This window comes from Pelmatolapia mariae, linkage group LG2, assembly GCF_036321145.2.
Source record: "Pelmatolapia mariae isolate MD_Pm_ZW linkage group LG2, Pm_UMD_F_2, whole genome shotgun sequence".
Lineage (NCBI taxonomy): Eukaryota > Metazoa > Chordata > Actinopteri > Cichliformes > Cichlidae > Pelmatolapia > Pelmatolapia mariae.
The window spans coordinates 27,592,709-27,612,536 of NC_086228.1; the positions used below are offsets into that span (position 1 = coordinate 27,592,709).

General features: G+C 40.5%; 5 protein-coding genes across 5 annotated transcripts; all 5 read right to left on the reverse strand.

Moving 5' to 3' along the window:
- Positions 1-879: 879 nt before the first annotated feature.
- Positions 880-3,463, reverse strand: LOC134636784 (protocadherin alpha-C2-like). Its single transcript, XM_063486965.1, has one exon. It carries the CDS (start codon positions 3,277-3,279, stop codon positions 880-882), a length of 2,400 nt encoding a protein of 799 aa, XP_063343035.1. The 5' UTR covers positions 3,280-3,463.
- Positions 3,464-3,794: 331 nt separating this feature from the next.
- On the reverse strand, positions 3,795-6,386 carry LOC134636789 (protocadherin alpha-C2-like). Its single transcript, XM_063486979.1, has one exon. The coding sequence runs from the start codon at positions 6,192-6,194 to the stop codon at positions 3,795-3,797; it is 2,400 nt and encodes a 799-aa protein (XP_063343049.1). The 5' UTR covers positions 6,195-6,386.
- A 325-nt stretch (positions 6,387-6,711) lies between these two features.
- On the reverse strand, positions 6,712-9,410 carry LOC134644902 (protocadherin alpha-C2-like). The gene has a single exon (XM_063498057.1). The coding sequence runs from the start codon at positions 9,145-9,147 to the stop codon at positions 6,712-6,714; it is 2,436 nt and encodes an 811-aa protein (XP_063354127.1). The 5' UTR covers positions 9,148-9,410.
- Positions 9,411-10,501: 1,091 nt separating this feature from the next.
- LOC134636797 (protocadherin alpha-C2-like) lies at positions 10,502-13,112 on the reverse strand. The gene has a single exon (XM_063486991.1). The coding sequence runs from the start codon at positions 12,905-12,907 to the stop codon at positions 10,502-10,504; it is 2,406 nt and encodes an 801-aa protein (XP_063343061.1). The 5' UTR covers positions 12,908-13,112.
- A 342-nt stretch (positions 13,113-13,454) lies between these two features.
- pcdhb (protocadherin b) lies at positions 13,455-16,053 on the reverse strand. Its single transcript, XM_063483319.1, has one exon. It carries the CDS (start codon positions 15,873-15,875, stop codon positions 13,455-13,457), a length of 2,421 nt encoding a protein of 806 aa, XP_063339389.1. The 5' UTR covers positions 15,876-16,053.
- Between the last annotated feature and the right edge of the window lie 3,775 nt (positions 16,054-19,828).

Consider the following 19,828-nt stretch of genomic DNA (forward strand, 5'->3'; position numbering starts at 1 on the left):
AAAATTATTTTCGATTCATACTTTTTTCATGTATGTATGCAGTGCGGACCGTAAACAACCAGGCCTTGCTATATATATATCACAACTAATGAGGCGGGATCACTTGGGTTAAATTCGTTTATTCCCTTTCAGTGGGCTTAAATTTAGTAATTTTGAAAATTACATTCATAGTTAATACAAAGTTTATGCGTGCAAATTATTACATCCAATCGCTTCAAAAATGTAACAGTGGAAACGACATGTCACTGAAAATGTGCAGATTATTTACAAATATAATTCACTTCAGATTATTTACTTTTCCACTTATTCTTCTGTGTTCTATGGTTTTCTAATTATTCATGTTGGTGACCCTTTAGATAAAGCAGTGAGTCACTCCTGTTTTTGTTTTGTTTTCTTGTTTGTCTTTTTTTTCTTACCACTAATCAATACCAAGTATAAAAATAAATATATATTTTTTAGAAAAGTGTTATTCATATCTATTGAAGAAACATGAATAAAAAAAACGTATTTATTGCAGTTATTAATTCCTTCGTTGTATAGTAGGTTGTGCATGCGACACTGGTGCCTCCTGGACGGTTTTGAAAGTTTATGTGAATTCACTGAAACTAAGTTATGCATGAACACGAATTAATACAATAATAATAATAATAATAATAATAATAATAATAATAATAATAATAATTCATTTAGAAAAATTAGTAGAATAGTTAAAATATTAGGGTTGCAATGCATCTGAAAATACTACCTCATGATAATTTCTGAGATTTTCCTATAATTCACTAGAATGTTTTAATAAATGAAGTCAAGGGTTAAAAGAAAAAATGTAATAAAAATTAATATTTATATGTTATTGTGTAAATAAAGTACCATATCTGTGCATTAACTTCCTACCTGCAGAGTAGAAGCTGCTGAGTCACTAGTGTCTGTCAGCCCTGTCCCTCTCGGTATGCTGGACACAATGTACCTGGAGCCTTTTGGCAGAGGCTGTCTAACCACCAACTTTCCTTTCCTGGTCTCTGCTAGAAACAGACTGTACCAGTAGGCATCGTTGGAGACCAGAGTGGAGTCTGCGATGGTGGAGTTCCTCTCACTGATCACACTGTTCCTGGAGGGAGGAGCTGCTTTGCTGGGCTTGGGTTTCTGACACTTGATCACGATGGTGACCAATATGGTGATGAGCAGCAGAAACGACACCGAGCCCAGACCGATGACCAAATACAGGTTGATGTCTGAGAAGATGTCATATTCCAAAGGCTCCTCAGTCATGTCAGAGTAGGCTTTAACAGCCGTCTCCATTGTGGTCAGTTTGATGGTGACCGTAGCAGAGAGAGCAGGCTCTCCGTTGTCCTTGGCTACAACAACCAGTCTCTGGTGGCGTGGATCTCTGTAACTGAACATCCTCATAGTCCGGATCTCTCCATTGTATTGGTCCAGACTGAACAAGGTGGCGTCAGTCACTTGTAGAAACTGGTAGGTGATCCGAGAGTTGTGCACAGAGTCATTGTCTAAGGCTATCACCTTGGCAACCAGGGATCCTTTATCAGTGGATCTGGGGATCTTTTCCTCCACCACAGAGCCGTGTGCACGCCACGGAGACACAATGACTGGAGCATTGTCGTTCTGGTCCACAATAATGATGTGGACGGTCACATTACTGCTGAGAGGAGGAGAGCCAGAGTCTCTGGCCTCGATGTGGAACAGAAACTCCTTCTCAATCTCATAATCAAAGGTTTTGAGTGCGTAAAGATTACCGTTCTCTGGATTGATGGAGAACAGCATGGACATGGAAGTGTTGGATATCTCCCTCTCTATTATGAAATATACTAGATACTGGTTTTCATGGAGGTCGGGGTCAAAGGCAGTGAGTGAGCTGAGCAAGGCCCCAGGTGCGTTATTCTCCATGACACGTATAGTATAAAATGACTGGGGGAACTGTGGGACATTATCATTAACATCCAGCAGCTCTAAAGTCATAGTTTCATTGTCAGATAAAGGAGGAGAGCCTCTGTCTGTCACAGTGAAAGTGATGTCATATTCTGGCACCTTCTCACGGTCTAATGTCTGTGACACTACTAATTCATAATAGTTATCAGAGGACTCTCTCAGTTTGAAAGGCATATTATCTGGAATATGAAGATCAACTATTCCATTATCACCTGAATCTTTATCACTGACACTAACTACAGCTATCACTGTGTCTAACTCGATGTTTTCAGTTACTGGACTCTGAAATGATTTAATTGATATTTCTGGGTGGTTATCATTCATATCTTCTACTAGAATCTTTATGGTGCATTGTCCTGTTAAACTGCTGGCTCCTTTATCAGCAGCTATAACTTCCATATCATAAATCCTGAAATCTTCATAGTTCAGCATTCCCTTAACTGTAATTTCACCAGTGGCAGGATTCAGATTAAATGTGTCCTGTGTTTTTTCTGACGTATATAAACTGTACGAATATGTTATATCAGAATTTAATCCTTCATCTAAATCTGTTGCATTAAGATCAACAACAAGACTTCCAATCGGAGAATTTTCCATTACCTTTACATTCAGATTGTCTTTATCAAAGGCAGGTGCGTTATCATTTGTATCTAAAACTCGTACAATAACACTGGCAGTGCCAGAACGAGCAGGTGTTCCTCCATCTACAGCTGTGAGTATCAAGTTATGAACAGCCTGCTTCTCTCGATCTAATGTCTGTTTCAAGATCAAATCTGCAAACTTCGATCCATCTCTTCCGGTCTGAACTTCAATTGTAAATTGTTCACTTTCACTTAAATGGTACGTTTTCACTGAATTACTGCCCACATCGGGATCAACGGCATTGCTCAAAGAGAATCTTTCTCCTGTAGGCGTTGATTCAGATATGTCCAAGTGTATGGCGTCTCTTCGGAATTGTGGGGCGTTGTCGTTTATATCCAAAATTTCCAGTTCAATATTAAATATTCTCAAAGGATTTTCTAGTATTACTTCCATTTTTAAGTAACACACCGTCAGCGTTTTTGTACAAAGATATTCCCTGTCAATCTTCTCAACAACATACAGCTCACCAGTCTCTTTGTTCACATCCAGATATTTTTTGTTGGCGATAAGGTCAAGCCGCATCTTCCTCTTACCGAGTGATTTAACGTCTAGGCTGAGATCAGTAGCAAGGTTAGCAACAACTGACCCTTCCTTCATTTCTTCGGGTATGGAGTAATGAGTCACTGAGGCCCATACGCTATGAAAAGAACTAAAAATAACGGCGAGCAGAACATACCTCTTAAATGACCTCATTGTTGCGTGGGACTCGTTTTTCTCGTTATTTAAGGGTTCACTGCATCTCAAGAGATATACTGTACGTGTATAGCAGTTTTCAGCATTTCTCTTCCCTCCTTGGTTAAAAAATATGCAGCCGATTCACTCCCAGCTATATCCCAGAGCAAGACGCGTTTAACGGGGGTGTTTCGGCACCTGGAAACTGTCGCTTCTCTTACGATACAAAATAATGGCGACGACACACAGTCATGACGTTTTGGTCTGAGCTGTTCCTGACCAAACAGCGCCACCTTTTGGATTTTATAATGTTTTGAAATGCTTGGCATGAAGATAAGTTTGAAATATTTTAATTTATTTCTTGTATTGTCAGGTGTGACTGATTGACTCCATTTGCTTTTTAAGATAATGAAAAAGTTTGTTCATGACCTCACTTATTTTTGTTAATTACCCCCCACAAATTAAAGAAACAATGAATGAGAAACCATCAATGTCAGTAATTGGGGGGAAAAAAAGAAGAAAAACATATCTGTTTACTATATTCTTACCTGCAGAGTAGAAGCTGCTGAGTCACTAGTGTCTGTCAGCCCTGTCCCTCTCGGTATGCTGGACACAATGTACCTGGAGCCCTTTGGCAGAGGCTGTCTAACCACCAACTTTCCTTTCCTGGTCTCTGCTAGAAACAGACTGTACCAGTAGGCATCGTTGGAGACCAGAGTGGAGTCTGCGATGGTGGAGTTCCTCTCACTGATCACACTGTTCCTGGAGGGAGGAGCTGCTTTGCTGGGCTTGGGTTTCTGACACTTGATCACGATGGTGACCAATATGGTGATGAGCAGCAGAAACGACACCGAGCCCAGACCAATGACCAAATACAGGTTGATGTCTGAGAAGATGTCATATTCCAGAGGCTCCTCAGTCATGTCAGAGTAGGTTTTAACAGCCGTCTCCATTGTGGTTAGTTTGATGGTGACTGTAGCAGAGAGAGCAGGCTCTCCATTGTCCTTGGCAACAACAACCAGTCTCTGGTGGCGTGGATCTCTGTAACTGAACATCCTCATAGTCCGGATCTCTCCATTGTATTGGTCCAGACTGAACAAGGTGGCGTCAGTCACCTGTAGAAACTGGTAGGTGATCCGAGAGTTGTGCACAGAGTCAGTGTCTAAGGCTATCACCTTGGCAACCAGGGATCCTTTATCAGTGGATCTGGGGATCTGTTCCTCCACCACAGAGCCGTGTGCACGCCACGGAGACACAATAACTGGAGCATTGTCGTTCTGGTCCACAATAATGATGTGAACAGTCACGTTACTGCTGAGAGGAGGAGAGCCAGAGTCTCTGGCCTCGATGTGGAACAGAAACTCCTTCTCAATCTCATAATCAAAGGTTTTGAGTGCGTAAAGATTACCGTTCTCTGGATTGATGGAGAACAGCATGGACATGGATGTGTTGGCTATCTCCTTCTCTATTATGAAATAAACTAGATACTGGTTTTCATGGAGGTCGGGGTCAAAGGCAGTGAGTGAGCTCAGCAAGGCCCCAGGTGCGTTATTCTCCATGACACGTATAGTATAAAATGACTGGGGGAACTGTGGGACATTATCATTAACATCCAGCAGCTCTAAAGTCATAGTTTCATTGTCAGATAAAGGAGGAGAGCCTCTGTCTGTCACAGTGAAAGTGATGTCATATTCTGGCACTTTCTCACGGTCTAATGTCTGTGACACTGTTAATTCATAATAGTTATCAGAGGACTCCCTCAGTTTGAAAGGCATATTATCTGGAATATGAAGATCAACTATTCCATTATCACCTGAATCTTTATCACTGACACTAACTACAGCTATCACTGTGTCTAACTCGATGTTTTCAGTCACTGGACTCTGAAATGATTTAATTGATATTTCTGGGTGATTATCGTTCATATCTTCTACTAGAATCTTTATGGTGCATTGTCCTGTTAAACTGCTGGCTCCTTTATCAGCAGCTATAACTTCCATATCATAAATCCTGAAATCTTCATAGTTCAGCATTCCCTTAACTGTAATTTCACCAGTAGCAGGATTCAGATTAAATGTGTCCTGTGTTTTTTCTGACGTATATAAACTGTACGAATATGTTATATCAGAATTTAATCCTTCATCTAAATCTGTTGCATTAAGATCAATAACAAGACTTCCAATCGGAGAATTTTCCATTATTTTAACATTATAGATTGATTGATCAAATATAGGTGGATTGTCATTTGTGTCTAAAACATGAACAATAACACTGGCAGTGCCAGAACGAGCAGGTGTTCCTCCATCTACAGCTGTGAGTATCAAGTTATGAACAGCCTGCTTCTCACGATCTAATGTTTGTTTCAAGATCAAATCCGCAAATTTCGACCCATCTCTTCCGGTTTGAACTTCAATTGTAAATTGTTCACTTTCACTTAAATGGTACGTTTTCACTAAATTACTGCCCACATCGGGATCAACGGCATTGCTCAAAGAGAATCTTTCTCCTGTAGGCGTTGATTCAGATATGTCCAAGTGTATGGCGTCTCTTCGGAATTGTGGGGCGTTGTCGTTTATATCCAAAATTTCCAGTTCAATATTAAATATTCTCAAAGGATTTTCTAGTATTACTTCCATTTTTAGGTAACACACCGTCAGCGTTTGTGTACAAAGATATTCCCTGTCAATTTTCTCAACAACATACAGCTCACCAGTCTCTTTGTTCACATCCAGATATTTTTTGTTGGCGATAAGGTCAAGCCGCATCTTCCTCTTACCGAGTGATTTAACGTCTAGGCTGAGATCAGTAGCAAGGTTAGCAACAACTGACCCTTCCTTCATTTCTTCGGGTATGGAGTAATGAGTCACTGAGGCCCATACGCTATGAAAAGAACTAAAAATAACGGCGAGCAGAACATACCTCTTAAATGACCTCATTGTTCCGTGGGACCCGTTTTTCCCGTTATTTGAGGGTTCACTGCATTTCAAGAGATATACTGTACGTGTATAGCAGTTTTCAGTATTTCGCTTCCCTCCTTGGTTAAAAAATATGCAGCCGATTCACTCCCAGCTATATCCCAGAGCAAGACGCGTTTAACGGGGGTGTTTCGGCACCTGGAAACTGTCGCTTCTCTTACTATACGAAATAATGGCGACGACACACAGTCATGACGTTATGGTCTGAGCTGTTCCTGACCAAACAGCGCCACCTTTTGGATTTTATAGTGTTTTGAAATGCTTGGCATGAAGATAAATTATAAATATTTCAATGTCTTTCTTGTATTGTCAGGTGTGACTGATTGACTCCATTTGCTTTTTAAGATAATGAAAAAGTTTGTTCATGACCTCACTTATTTTTGTTAATTATCCCCCACAAATAAAAGAAACAATGAATGAGAAACCATCAATGTCAATAATTGGGGGGGGGGGGGAAGAAGAAAAACATATCTGTTTATTATATTCCTACCTGTAGAGTAGAAGCTGCTGAGTCACTAGTGTCTGTCAGTCCTGTCCCTCTCGGTATGCTGGACACAATGTACCTGGAGCCCTTTGGCAGAGGCTGTCTAACCACCAGCTTTCCTTTCCTGGTCTCTGCTAGAAACAGACTGTACCAGTAGGCATCGTTGGAGACCAGAGTGGAGTCTGCGATGGTGGAGTTCCTCTCACTGATCACACTGTTCCTGGAGGGAGGAGCTGCTTTGCTGGGCTTGGGTTTCTGACACTTGATCACGATGGTGACCAATATGGTGATGAGCAGCAGAAACGACACCGAGCCCAGACCGATGACCAAATACAGGTTGATGTCTGAGAAGATGTCATATTCCAGAGGCTCCTCAGTCATGTCAGAGTAGGCTTTAACAGCAGTCTCCATTGTGGTCAGTTTGATGGTGACTGTAGCAGAGAGAGCAGGATCTCCGTTGTCCTTGGCTACAACAACCAGTCTCTGGTGGCGTGGATCTCTGTAACTGAACATCCTCATAGTCCGGATCTCTCCATTGTATTGGTCCAGACTGAACAAGGTGGCGTCAGTCACCTGTAGAAACTGGTAGGTGATCCGAGAGTTGTGCACAGAGTCTGTATCTAAGGCTATCACCTTGGCAATCAGGGAGCCTTTATCAGTGGATCTGGGGATCTTTTCCTCCACCACAGAGCCGTGTGCACGCCACGGAGACACAATAACTGGAGAATTGTCGTTCTGGTCCACAATAATGATGTGGACAGTCACATTACTGCTGAGAGGAGGAGAGCCAGAGTCTCTGGCCTCGATATGGAACAGAAACTCCTTCTCAATCTCATAATCAAAGGTTTTGAGTGCGTAAAGATTACCATTCTCTGGATTGATGGAGAACAGCATGGACATGGAGGTGTTGGCTATCTCCTTCTCTATTATGAAATAAACTAGATACTGGTTTTCATGGAGGTCAGGGTCAAAGGCAGTGAGTGAGCTGAGCAAGGCCCCAGGTGCGTTATTCTCCATGACACGTATAGTATAAAATGACTGGGGGAACTGTGGGACATTATCATTAACATCCAGCAGCTCTAAAGTCATAGTTTCATTGTCAGATAAAGGAGGAGAGCCTCTGTCTGTCACAGTGAAAGTGATGTCATATTCTGGCACCTTCTCACGGTCTAATGGCTCTGACACTGCTAATTCATAATAGTTATCAGAGGACTCCCTCAGTTTGAAAGGCATATTATCTGGAATATGAAGATCAACTATTCCATTATCACCTGAATCTTTATCACTGACACTAACTACAGCTATCACTGTGTCTAACTCGATGTTTTCAGTTACTGGACTCTGAAATGATTTAATTGATATTTCTGGGTGGTTATCATTCATGTCTTCTACTAGAATCTTTATGGTACATTGTCCTGTTAAACTGCTGGCTCCTTTATCAGCAGCTATAACTTCCATATCATAAATCCTGAAATCTTCATAGTTCAGTATTCCCTTAACTGTAACTTCACCAGTGGCAGGATTCAGATTAAATGTCTCCTGTGTTTTTTCTGACGTATATAAGCTGTATGAATAAGTTATATCAGAATTTGACCCTTCATCTAAATCTGTCGCACTGAGACGAATAACAAGACTTCCAATCGGAGAATTTTCCATTACATTTACATTCAGACTGTCTTTATCAAAGGCCGGTGCGTTATCATTTGTATCTAAAACTCGTACAATAACACTGGCAGTGCCAGAACGAGCAGGTGTTCCTCCATCTACAGCTGTGAGTATCAAATTATGAACAGGCTGCTGCTCTCGGTCTAAAGTCTTTTTCAAGATCAAATCCGCAAACTTCGATCCATCTCGTCCAGTCTGAACTTCTATGTTAAAACATTCACTTTCACTCAAATGGTATGTTTTCACTGAATTGGACCCTACATCAGGATCGACTGCATTACTCAGAGAAAATCTCTCTCCTCTTGGCGTCGCTTCAGATACATCTAAATGTATGGCGTCTCTTCGAAATTGCGGGGCGTTGTCGTTCATATCAAGAATTTCTACTTCTATATTAAATATTCTTACTGGGTTATCTAGTATAACCTCTAGTTTTAGATAGCAAGATGCTGATAACTTAAAAGGACAAATATGTTCCCTGTCAATCTTCTCAACAACATACAGCTCACCAGTGTCTTTGTTTAGGTCTAAATATTTCTTGTTCGCGATGATATCAAGACGCATCTTCCTCTGATTCAGTGTTTTCACATCCAGCCCGAGGTCGGTGGCGAGATTAGCCACGACGGATCCTTCTTTCATTTCTTCTGGTATTGAATAATGAGTCACGGAGGCCGATGTGTACCGAGCAAAAGAAAAAATAATAGCGAGGATCACGTACCTCTCGTAAGACTCCATTGTTCTGGAAAGCCGTGTTGTATGGGAGTTCATCACACTTCAAACGATATAATGTTTGTTTCTAGCAATCTTCATTTAAAAGAATTCCCCTCTTTCTTCTGAGCCAAATACACATTGTATGAATTCCCAAGCACATTTAAGCTAAATCTTGGCCAGCGCTTTTCGCAGCGGAGTTTCAGCACCACGACGCTGTCCGCTTGCTTCTAAACGTGCGAAGACCATCACGCTTTTCTGCTTTTATGTTCTTTGCTTTGCAATTTACTGATAGAATAGCGCCACCCCTGAGATTTTGTCAGAGCCTTTGAGCCGTAACGAACACCACACGTCTTCAAATTATTCTTGATTTTCGTTGGTTTTTGCATATATTTTTGTTTTTAATACACACGGACCTGGGTACCGTTAATGGTGGTCCCAAAACATAAAAGGTGACGTTTACTAAACGTAATCAGTTCAAATTGATTATTGCTGAAAAAACAATCAAATTTCAGACACAATCCACGAGTCAAAACGATGAACCTTAATGACTTCACGATTTCTACAGTATAAAACGAGATATCACTAAAATGCTGCAGACGATTTTCAAATATGGTAGCACTTCGAGTTATCATTAACTTTGCATAATGTCTCATTATAGATCTAATGATTCTGTATCCATATCTTTATGACCATGGTACTTTAGATGACGTAGTGATCTAGTCGCTCTTTACCACTGATAAATACAAATTATTAGAGATAATAAAGTACTCAATTGTATTAATCATAAATGCACGAGTTGTCAATATTGCATATACAGAATGCACAGGAAAAATATTGAAAATACATGATATTACATTTTATTTACACAAAAACAAGAACAGGGAGGAAATGGCTGTAAAGAATGCCCACAGCCAGAGAAGTTAGTTGAGATTAAGTTACTCTAACAACATGAAGATAACGGCGCACCTAAAACTGATTGTTAAATAAGAGGACAAAAACCTGTGCTAACAGTACTAACGTAAAAAGTATATAAAAATCAATAAACGTGAATAAGTCATGAAGAATTTAAGCTTTGTGGATCCTGAATACTGCATTTCTTTTATTAAATATACATTATTTATAATGCTATTACAACGCAGGTTTTTAGATTTTTCTTTTAACTGCAGACTTGACATTTGAGGACAAGACCTGAACACAATTAAAAGCTGCTAAATCATGATGATGGATTATTGCTATGTTGGTTATGTACTAAGTAGTGCATTTGATAGTGGTACCTCATGATAATTTATGAGATTTTTGAATAATTCAACGAATTTTTTTTTTGTGGATTAAGGTAAAGGGGAAAATAGAAAAAATAATCATAATTAATTTAAATGTTCTAGTTATGTAGATAAAATACCATATCTGTATATCAAATTCCTACCTGCAGAGTAGAGGCTGCTGAGTCACTAGTGTCTGTCAGTCCTGTCCCTCTCGGTATGCTGGACACAATGTACCTGGAGCCCTTTGGCAGAGGCTGTCTAACCACCAGCTTTCCTTTCCTGGTCTCTGCTAGAAACAGACTGTACCAGTAGGCATCGTTGGAGACCAGAGTGGAGTCTGCGATGGTGGAGTTCCTCTCACTGATCACACTGTTCCTGGAGGGAGGAGCTGCTTTGCTGGGCTTGGGTTTCTGACACTTGATCACGATGGTGACCAATATGGTGATGAGCAGCAGAAACGACACCGAGCCCAGACCGATGACCAAATACAGGTTGATGTCTGAGAAGATGTCATATTCCAGAGGCTCCTCAGTCATGTCAGAGTAGGCTTTAACAGCAGTCTCCATTGTGGTCAGTTTGATGGTGACCGTAGCAGAGAGAGCAGGCTCTCCATTGTCCTTGGCTACAACAACAAGCCTCTGGTGGCGTGAATCTCTGTAACTGAACATCCTCATAGTCCGGATCTCTCCGTTGTATTGGTCCAGACTAAACAAGGTGGCGTCAGTCACCTGTAGAAACTGGTAGGTGATCCGAGAGTTGTGCACAGAGTCTGTATCTAAGGCTATCACCTTGGCAACCAGGGATCCTTTATCAGTGGATCTGGGGATCTTTTCCTCCACCACAGAGCCGTGTGCACGCCACGGAGACACAATAACTGGAGCATTGTCGTTCTGGTCCACAATAATGATGTGGACGGTCACATTACTGCTGAGAGGAGGAGAGCCAGAGTCTCTGGCCTCGATGTGGAACAGAAACTCCTTCTCAATCTCATAATCAAAGGTTTTGAGTGCGTAAAGATTACCATTCTCTGGATTGATGGAGAACAGCATGGACATGGAGGTGTTGGCTATCTCCTTCTCTATTATGAAATAAACTAGATACTGGTTTTCATGGAGGTCGGGGTCAAAGGCAGTGAGTGAGCTGAGCAAGGCCCCAGGTGCGTTATTCTCCATGACACGTATAGTATAAAATGACTGGGGGAACTGCGGGACATTGTCATTTACATCCAGCAGCTCTAAAGTCATAGTTTCATTGTCAGATAAAGGAGGAGAGCCTCTGTCTGTCACAGTGAAAGTGATGTCATATTCTGGCACCTTCTCACGGTCTAATGTCTCCGACACTACTAATTCATAATAGTTATCAGAGGACTCCCTCAGTTTGAAAGGCATATTATCTGGAATATGAAGATCAACTATTCCATTATCACCTGAATCTTTATCACTGACACTAACTACAGCTATCACTGTGTCTAACTCCATGTTTTCAGTCACTGGACTCTGAAATGATTTAATTGATATTTCTGGGTGATTATCATTCATGTCTTCTACTAGAATCTTTATGGTGCATTGTCCTGTTAAGCTGCTGGCTCCTTTATCAGCAGCTATAACTTCCATATCATAAATCCTGAAATCTTCATAGTTCAGCATTCCCTTAACTGTAATTTCACCAGTGGCAGGATTCAGATTAAATGTCTCCTGCGTTTTTTCTGATGTATATAAACTGTACGAATATGTTATATCAGAATTTGATCCTTCATCTAAGTCTGTTGCATTAAGATCAACAACAAGACTTCCAATCGGAGAGTTTTCCAATATTTTAACACTAAGATTTTCTTTTTCAAAGGCAGGTGGATTGTCATTTGTGTCCAGAACATGAACAATAACACTAGCAGTGCCAGAACGAGCAGGTGTTCCTCCATCTACAGCTGTAAGTATCAAATTATGAACAGGCTGCTGCTCTCGATCTAATTTCTTTTTTAAGATCAAATCCGCAAATTTCGTTCCATCTCGTCCGGTCTGAACTTCTATATTAAAATATTCACTTTCACTCAAATGATAGGTTTTCACTGAATTGGACCCTACATCAGGATCGACTGCATTACTCAGAGAAAATCTCTCTCCTTTTGGCGTCGCTTCAGATACATCTAAATGTATGGCGTCTCTTCGAAATTGCGGGGCGTTGTCGTTCATATCAAGAATTTCTACTTCAATATTAAATATTCGTAAAGGGTTTTCTAATATAACCTCCAGTCTAAGATAGCAAGACGCTGACGACTTGGTGGTGCAGATATTTTCCCTGTCAATCTTCTCAACAACATACAGCTCACCAGTCTCTTTGTTCACATCCAGATATTTCTTGTTCGCGATGATATCAAGACGCATCTTCCTCTGATTCAGTGATTTAACATCCAGACTGAGATCGGTGGCGAGATTAGCCACAACGGATCCTTCTTTGATTTCTTCGGGCATTGAATAATGAGTTACTGAACCCGATATCTGACACACAATCGAAAACAGAAGAGCAATGAACAGCACGTACCATTTCTCTGACTCCATTGTTATGAGGTACCCTTTGTTGTTCACGGACTTGCAGCACTTTAAATGATATTCTTTACTTTCCAATAATATAAAAATTTCCTGTAACGGATTTGACTACAAATATTTTCACACAAAAAGTTTCCCGCTATGTTGTTCCCGCAGTAAAATGGCCACACGTCTTTTCGCATTGCACTTTCAGCACCACTGAGCTATCCGGTCGTATCCCGACTTCCACAGTGAATGCTGGTTACGCTCGTAGTTCGACCTTTTACTAACGGAACAGCGACACCGATAATATATAATATTATATCAGAGATTTGAATGTTTTTGTTGTATAAATATATATATCTATATATAGATAGATAGATAGATAGATAGATAGATAGATAGATAGATAGATAGATAGATAGATAGATAGATAGATAGATAGAGTACAAAAAATAACAGGTGCGTTTAGAAATACTATAATACTATTAATGAGCTTAAATAACAGTAAATCACTCCTGAATTTTACATTGTGAAAGAAGTCTACTGTATATGATGAATGAATAATGAATATAAAAAATCATGAACATAAATACAAATATCGACACTGAACTCTCACCTGCAGAGTAGAAGCTGCTGAGTCACTAGTGTCTGTCAGCCCTGTCCCTCTCGGTATGCTGGACACAATGTACCTGGAGCCCTTTGGCAGAGGCTGTCTAACCACCAACTTTCCTTTCCTGGTCTCTGCTAGAAACAGACTGTACCAGTAGGCATCGTTGGAGACCAGAGTGGAGTCTGCAATGGTGGAGTTCCTCTCACTGATCACACTGTTCCTGGAGGGAGGAGCTGCTTTGCTGGGCTTGGGTTTCTGACACTTGATCACGATGGTGACCAATATGGTGATGAGCAGCAGAAACGACACCGAGCCCAGACCGATGACCAAATACAGGTTGATGTCTGAGAAGATGTCATATTCCAGAGGCTCCTCAGTCATGTCAGAGTAGGCTTTAACAGCAGTCTCCATTGTGATCAGTTTGATGGTGACTGTAGCAGAGAGAGCAGGCTCTCCGTTGTCCTTGGCAACAACAACAAGTCTCTGGTGGCGTGGATCTCTGTAACTGAACATCCTCATAGTCCGGATCTCTCCATTGTATTGGTCCAGACTGAACAAGGTGGCGTCAGTCACTTGTAGAAACTGGTAGGTGATCCGAGAGTTGTGCACAGAGTCTGTGTCTAAGGCTATCACCTTGGCAACCAGGGATCCTTTATCAGTGGATCTGGGGATCTTTTCCTCCACCACAGAGCCCTGTGCACGCCACGGAGACACAATAACTGGAGCATTGTCGTTCTGGTCCACAATAATGATGTGGACGGTCACGTTACTGCTGAGAGGAGGAGAGCCAGAGTCTCTGGCCTCGATGTGGAACAGAAACTCCTTCTCAATCTCATAATCAAAGGTTTTGAGTGCGTAAAGATTACCATTCTCTGGATTGATGGAGAACAGCATGGACATGGATGTGTTGGCTATCTCCTTCTCTATTATGAAATAAACTAGATACTGGTTTTCATGGAGGTCGGGGTCAAAGGCAGTGAGTGAGCTGAGCAAGGCCCCAGGTGCGTTATTCTCCATGACACGTATAGTATAAAATGACTGGGGGAACTGTGGCGCGTTGTCATTAACATCCAGCAGATGGACAGTTATTGTTTCATTATCAGATAAAGGTGGCATCCCTGCGTCTGTTACAATTAGAGTAATGTCATATTCAGGTACTGTTTCGCGATCTAAAGGCTCGGACACAATGAGCTTGTAATGCATGGGTCGATCTGAAGATGTATTAATTGTAAAGGGCATGGGTCGATGTATAGTTAAGCTTACTTTTCCGTTATCTCCCGTGTCTCTATCACTTATATCTACAAGTGCAATAACACTCCCTACTGCTACGTTCTCCTCCACTGTGTTTTTAACAGACTGTATGATGATTTCCGGATAATTATCGTTCATGTCCTTCACATTAACGACCACTTTGCACTGACCAAGCAAGGGATGCGTGCCTTTATCTCTGGCCTCGATGTGCATCTCATAGAATTTCATATCTTCATAGTCTATAGTTCCTTTCACAGTTATCTCTCCAGTGTTATGATTCAGTGAAAATACTTCTTGTGTTTTCTCCGACGTGTAAAGGGTGAATGAGTACACAATCTCTGAATTCAAACCCTCGTCAAGGTCCGAGGCGTTTAGCTTCATCACTAAGGTCCCTATTGGGGTGTTTTCCGTCATGTTAATTGTATAAGTCTGCTTATCAAACCGTGGGGGATTATCGTTTGTGTCCTGTACTCTTACAATAATATTAGCAGTGCCAGAGCGCACTGGGACACCGCCATCCACTGCAGTCAGTATTAAATTATGAACAGCAGTCTGTTCTCTATCCAACGATTTGGTCAACACCAAGTCTACATACTGAGTTCCGTCGCTACCTGTCTGAATTTCGATTGTGAAGTGTTCGCTAACACTGAGTTTGTACGTTTTAATTGTATTTATACCAACATCTGGATCCACGCCGTTGGGCAGGGAGAACCTCTCGCCCGGCGTTGCAGATTCTGAAACGTCAAGCTCTACTCTGTCCCGTCGGAAATGTGGAGCGTTATCGTTTATGTCCGTTATTCCAAGCTCGATGTTGAAGATACGTAAGGGGCTTTCTATGATCACATCGAGCTTTAAAAAGCAGGACGCGGGTTTCGCCGGACAAAGATATTCCCTGTCCATTTTTTCTACGATGTACAGTTCGCCCGTCTTTTTGTTAAAATCCAGGTATTTTTTGTTGGAAAAAATATCAAGTTTTACCTCTCGTTGCGCCAAACCTCCAGGCTCAAGTCCCAGATCTGCAGCCAGATTAGCCACAACAGATCCCCTTTCCTTCTCCTCGGGTATGGAGTACCGTGTCACCGACAAAGCGGGTGGCCATGTTGCACACAAGACAAAGACGGCAATGCAAAATCTCATCCTTTCCTTTGCAGCAAAAAAATAAGCCAGATCCTAAAAGCCGTTTTATGTCTGTGATTCTTAAGATTTCACAGAATATCTTTGCAAAAAATCCAGAAAAACAATAGAAATGAATGAATTAAGGTTCTGTGTGTAAATAATCATAAGCGCCCATTTAAGAAAGCAGTGTCCTTTGCCTTTACAAATGGGTGTGTCATGACTTCAGAGAAGCAGAGGTAGTGTGCTCTAGTGGTCAACAGTGACACCGTGTGATACACGCTAAACATAGTGTATTGAATTCTTCAGCTCTGAAATCAGCTTTGCGGCTTCGCAAGGCAGTGACGCATGGAAGGACATCCCCAAACACACACACAGGCGCACGAGCAGCACTGTGTGCTTTATCCTGAAAACATCTCTCATTCATTGGGCATGTCTTCAAAAGACAGTTGTTTGTTTGTTTTGTAATAGTAAAGGATTAATTTCAACTATTGTCTAAGCTCTTTATAACAAGGGAATAAATCATGGAGGATAAAACAATCTACTATCCTTAAGTTGGCATGTCTTTATCTTATTTACATGCCACTAGATGATTTATAACAGCTCCTACATTACTGAGGTATATGATTGTATAATAAAGACATAAACCTTTCTAGCTTTCTGTGCCTTTATACAACACGTTCTCACACACAAGCCTGTTGGCGCTGTTACTACTTGACGCCAGCCTACTACTGTCTGACCTAAGCTGGCAAATGACCTGTGCTGGTAGATGCTACTTTACAGTTTGTAGTTTGTGACTTTTATTTTCATTTACTTTTTGTCAGTGGTAAGACATTATAAAACACATTGAAGGAATACAAAAACAGTCAGAGTTTTGTTCAGAGAACTACGTGCGCACGGGTGAGTGATCGGGTGATACTCACACCGAGGCTTTGCAGTCAGCTTTATTTATACTCAAGCATGTTTGCGTCACAGACACATGTAGGAAGAGATAACATACAACTCCTTACTAAGCATAAAACATATACGTTCAACTGCTAGTAAGTAACTGGTCAAGCCTATCTTAAGGGAAACAGAAGCCAGTTGGTTCCTGTTCACAACGGCAGACTCAGCAAGGGTGAGGTTTCCTGTGGCAACCTCCTTATGCAAGTCATTTTCTTAGAAGTCAGCAAGGCTCACCTGAATGTGTAGTGACAAGATACATGTAGTATAAAATATATGAACATCATTGTACATTCGCAAACCTATTTAGGGAAAGCATGTTATTTAATAAAACATTAAACAAAATCTCTTAACACTTTTATATTGATTTTTAAAAGTTTAAACCATGTTTTGTTTTGTTTTGCCTGTAATATGGAAACAGTCAAGAAATCCGCATGTAGTTGGTCTCTACAAGATAGCAGCCAAATTGTAGTGAAGTTGAAGTAGGTATTGGACTAAAACAAACACAAGGTATGCATTTAACTTTATAGTAGTTTAGGGGGGAAAAGCATTCAGTCTAAGGAGGATTAAGTAACAGAAAGTTTTTCAGGGTAAACATCCACAATAAGTAACAGTTGAAGTGTAAGTGGAGTATAGTGTTTACTAGATTTTACCACATATACTCCACAAGGCTACACATTTGAGAGGTGCAGTAGGGGTGAAGAACAATGATGAAGATGTGGGTGGGTGTGATGTAATCAGTGAGAGGACACTGTGATAAAACCTGGAGGTGAATTGTGTTAAGGAGACGTGCGTCCCTCCTTGATCTGACACCTAAATGACAGCTGACAGCAGCAAAGAGTAGTGCCAAAATCTGACTGGTTGGAATCAGGAAAGAGTGATACTCTCAATCAAAGGATGTTTACAGCTGGCAGAGAAAGAGAGAGAAAGATAGAGAGCATGTGTCAGAGTTTACTGCAGCTGCCTTAGCATAATCTCTCACCATGCAATTCGTCTCCTTTTAGATTACTGTTTTGTCAAAGTTCTTGACAAAAAGGGGAATTAAGGTCAGCTTTTTACCTCCCACCACTGGCTGTGTATGTGAAATGTTTGCACACAGTTATCATGCACCGTTATGTTCCTGATTTCAGTCTGACTGTTGTACTCTGCAAGCCAGAGTACAAGCTGCGATCCACAGACAGCTCTCACTGATGGAAAAAATATGTTATGCAATGTTCTAATTAGTGTGAGCTCTATGCTAGTCAAGGATACACTCAGTACACTTAGTGCCTGGAAGTATTTCCAGGCTGCAATAAAATTATTATCTGCTCATTAAAGTACACTCATAACTGCTCTTGTGACAAGCCCGTAGAAGGAAAAGTGTTATTGTGCAATAGTTTTAAGGCAAAGGACAATGGGATTGATAAATGTAATAAAAAGCTCACTGGGGACTTCCACTGTATATGGATCGTCATGTTCACAGAAGAGAGAGAGCTACACATCACCGGCCTGGGTATTGTGGTTTACCTTCTGTACTGCAACTGGATTACATCACAGTTTACAATAAGACACTTACTGACACTGTCACTTTATCAATGCTGGTCATTATGCCCTTTTGCTGCTAAAGTATTTATACCTATATTTATACCTACATTTCTATATCTATACTCCCGACTGGTGCAGGTATTTGTTTTTGTTTTTTTAAACTATTAATTTATTCACTATTTTAAATACTGTTTCTTTGTTATTCTGTTTCTTTTCGCTCCAGGACCATGTGTACGTAATTTCGTTCCACCTCATGTAAACATGTGATGCGAATGACAATAAAGCTCCTTGAATCCTTGAAGTTTCCCTTGAAGACCTAAGCTGACAGTTCGTCATGATGAGGAGAACCCTGTGTTTAAAAGAGCCAAAAGGAGTGCCAGTGATCATCACAGCCTCTAACACTCTAACCTCAGTTATCTGATTATCTATTATTTCTGGTCCCACAAGTGGACTAGGTGAGTCTGGCCTGTATCTATGGATGCTTTAAGCAGGTCACACCCAACTGTAATCTTCACTTTTTGTAGTTTTTTGTGTTAATTCAACATGTATTATTTTCTAATCAATCATTGCTTAAAATGCCATTGCCTTTGTACATACACTGTAAGGATTGGCTAGAAAATGCCTCTAAAAATGTGAAACCTGACTTTTTCTAATTAATAGTCTTGGTCAAAATAATTTTAGATTTGTTGAAGATGAAACTAATTTGGAAACAGCACTGGTCACTAGAATGTGAATGTGTCTGAGTCACTACTTTATGTAGCTTCATGGTTTGGAATGCTTAATTTAAAACATTTTATTATCTGAAACCACAACTTTACATTTAAAAAATCCATGCACACCTGATATAAAAAGTGAGATTTGATGGAAATGATTGTTACATTTATTTAATTATCTTAAAGATTGAAAATTAAGTTTAAAAATGTACATGGAGCCATCTTACACATAAAATGGTGGCTCACTAATATCTGTGGTAGTACTGGTAGTAATCCTCGACCTCCAAGGTTTTATTACATTTTATTACAATTTTTTAAATTACTTTTTCATTATGCTTTGTCACAAGAACGCACTAGACTTTGCAATATAGGCTCAGATGTTATCACACATGAGACCATTCATGAAGAATCTGATCTCCCCATATGACAACAACCCTAAGCAAACAGACAGAGTCATAAAGGGCTTCAGAGACACAAAAAATGAGCAACAGTGGGGGCCCATGCAACAGACAGTATGACTCCCACTGAGATTCGACCAGATTTTTTGTTTTTGTTTGTTTGTTTTGTTTGTACATTACATGGTGTCCTCACCCTCCTGTCTTAATGCATTTAGCCAGATTTTATTTTGTTTTTTATTTTGATTTTGCTATAGTTCTACCTTAAGTCCTTTGTACCTGCCCAGCCCCACACTTAATAATTTTACAAAATAAAATATTTTCTGTTATATTTTCTGTCCAACAAGTTTTGTTTGGAGGGGAACAATTCTCCCTGGGTTGGATAAGAGTTTTAAAAAAGTGG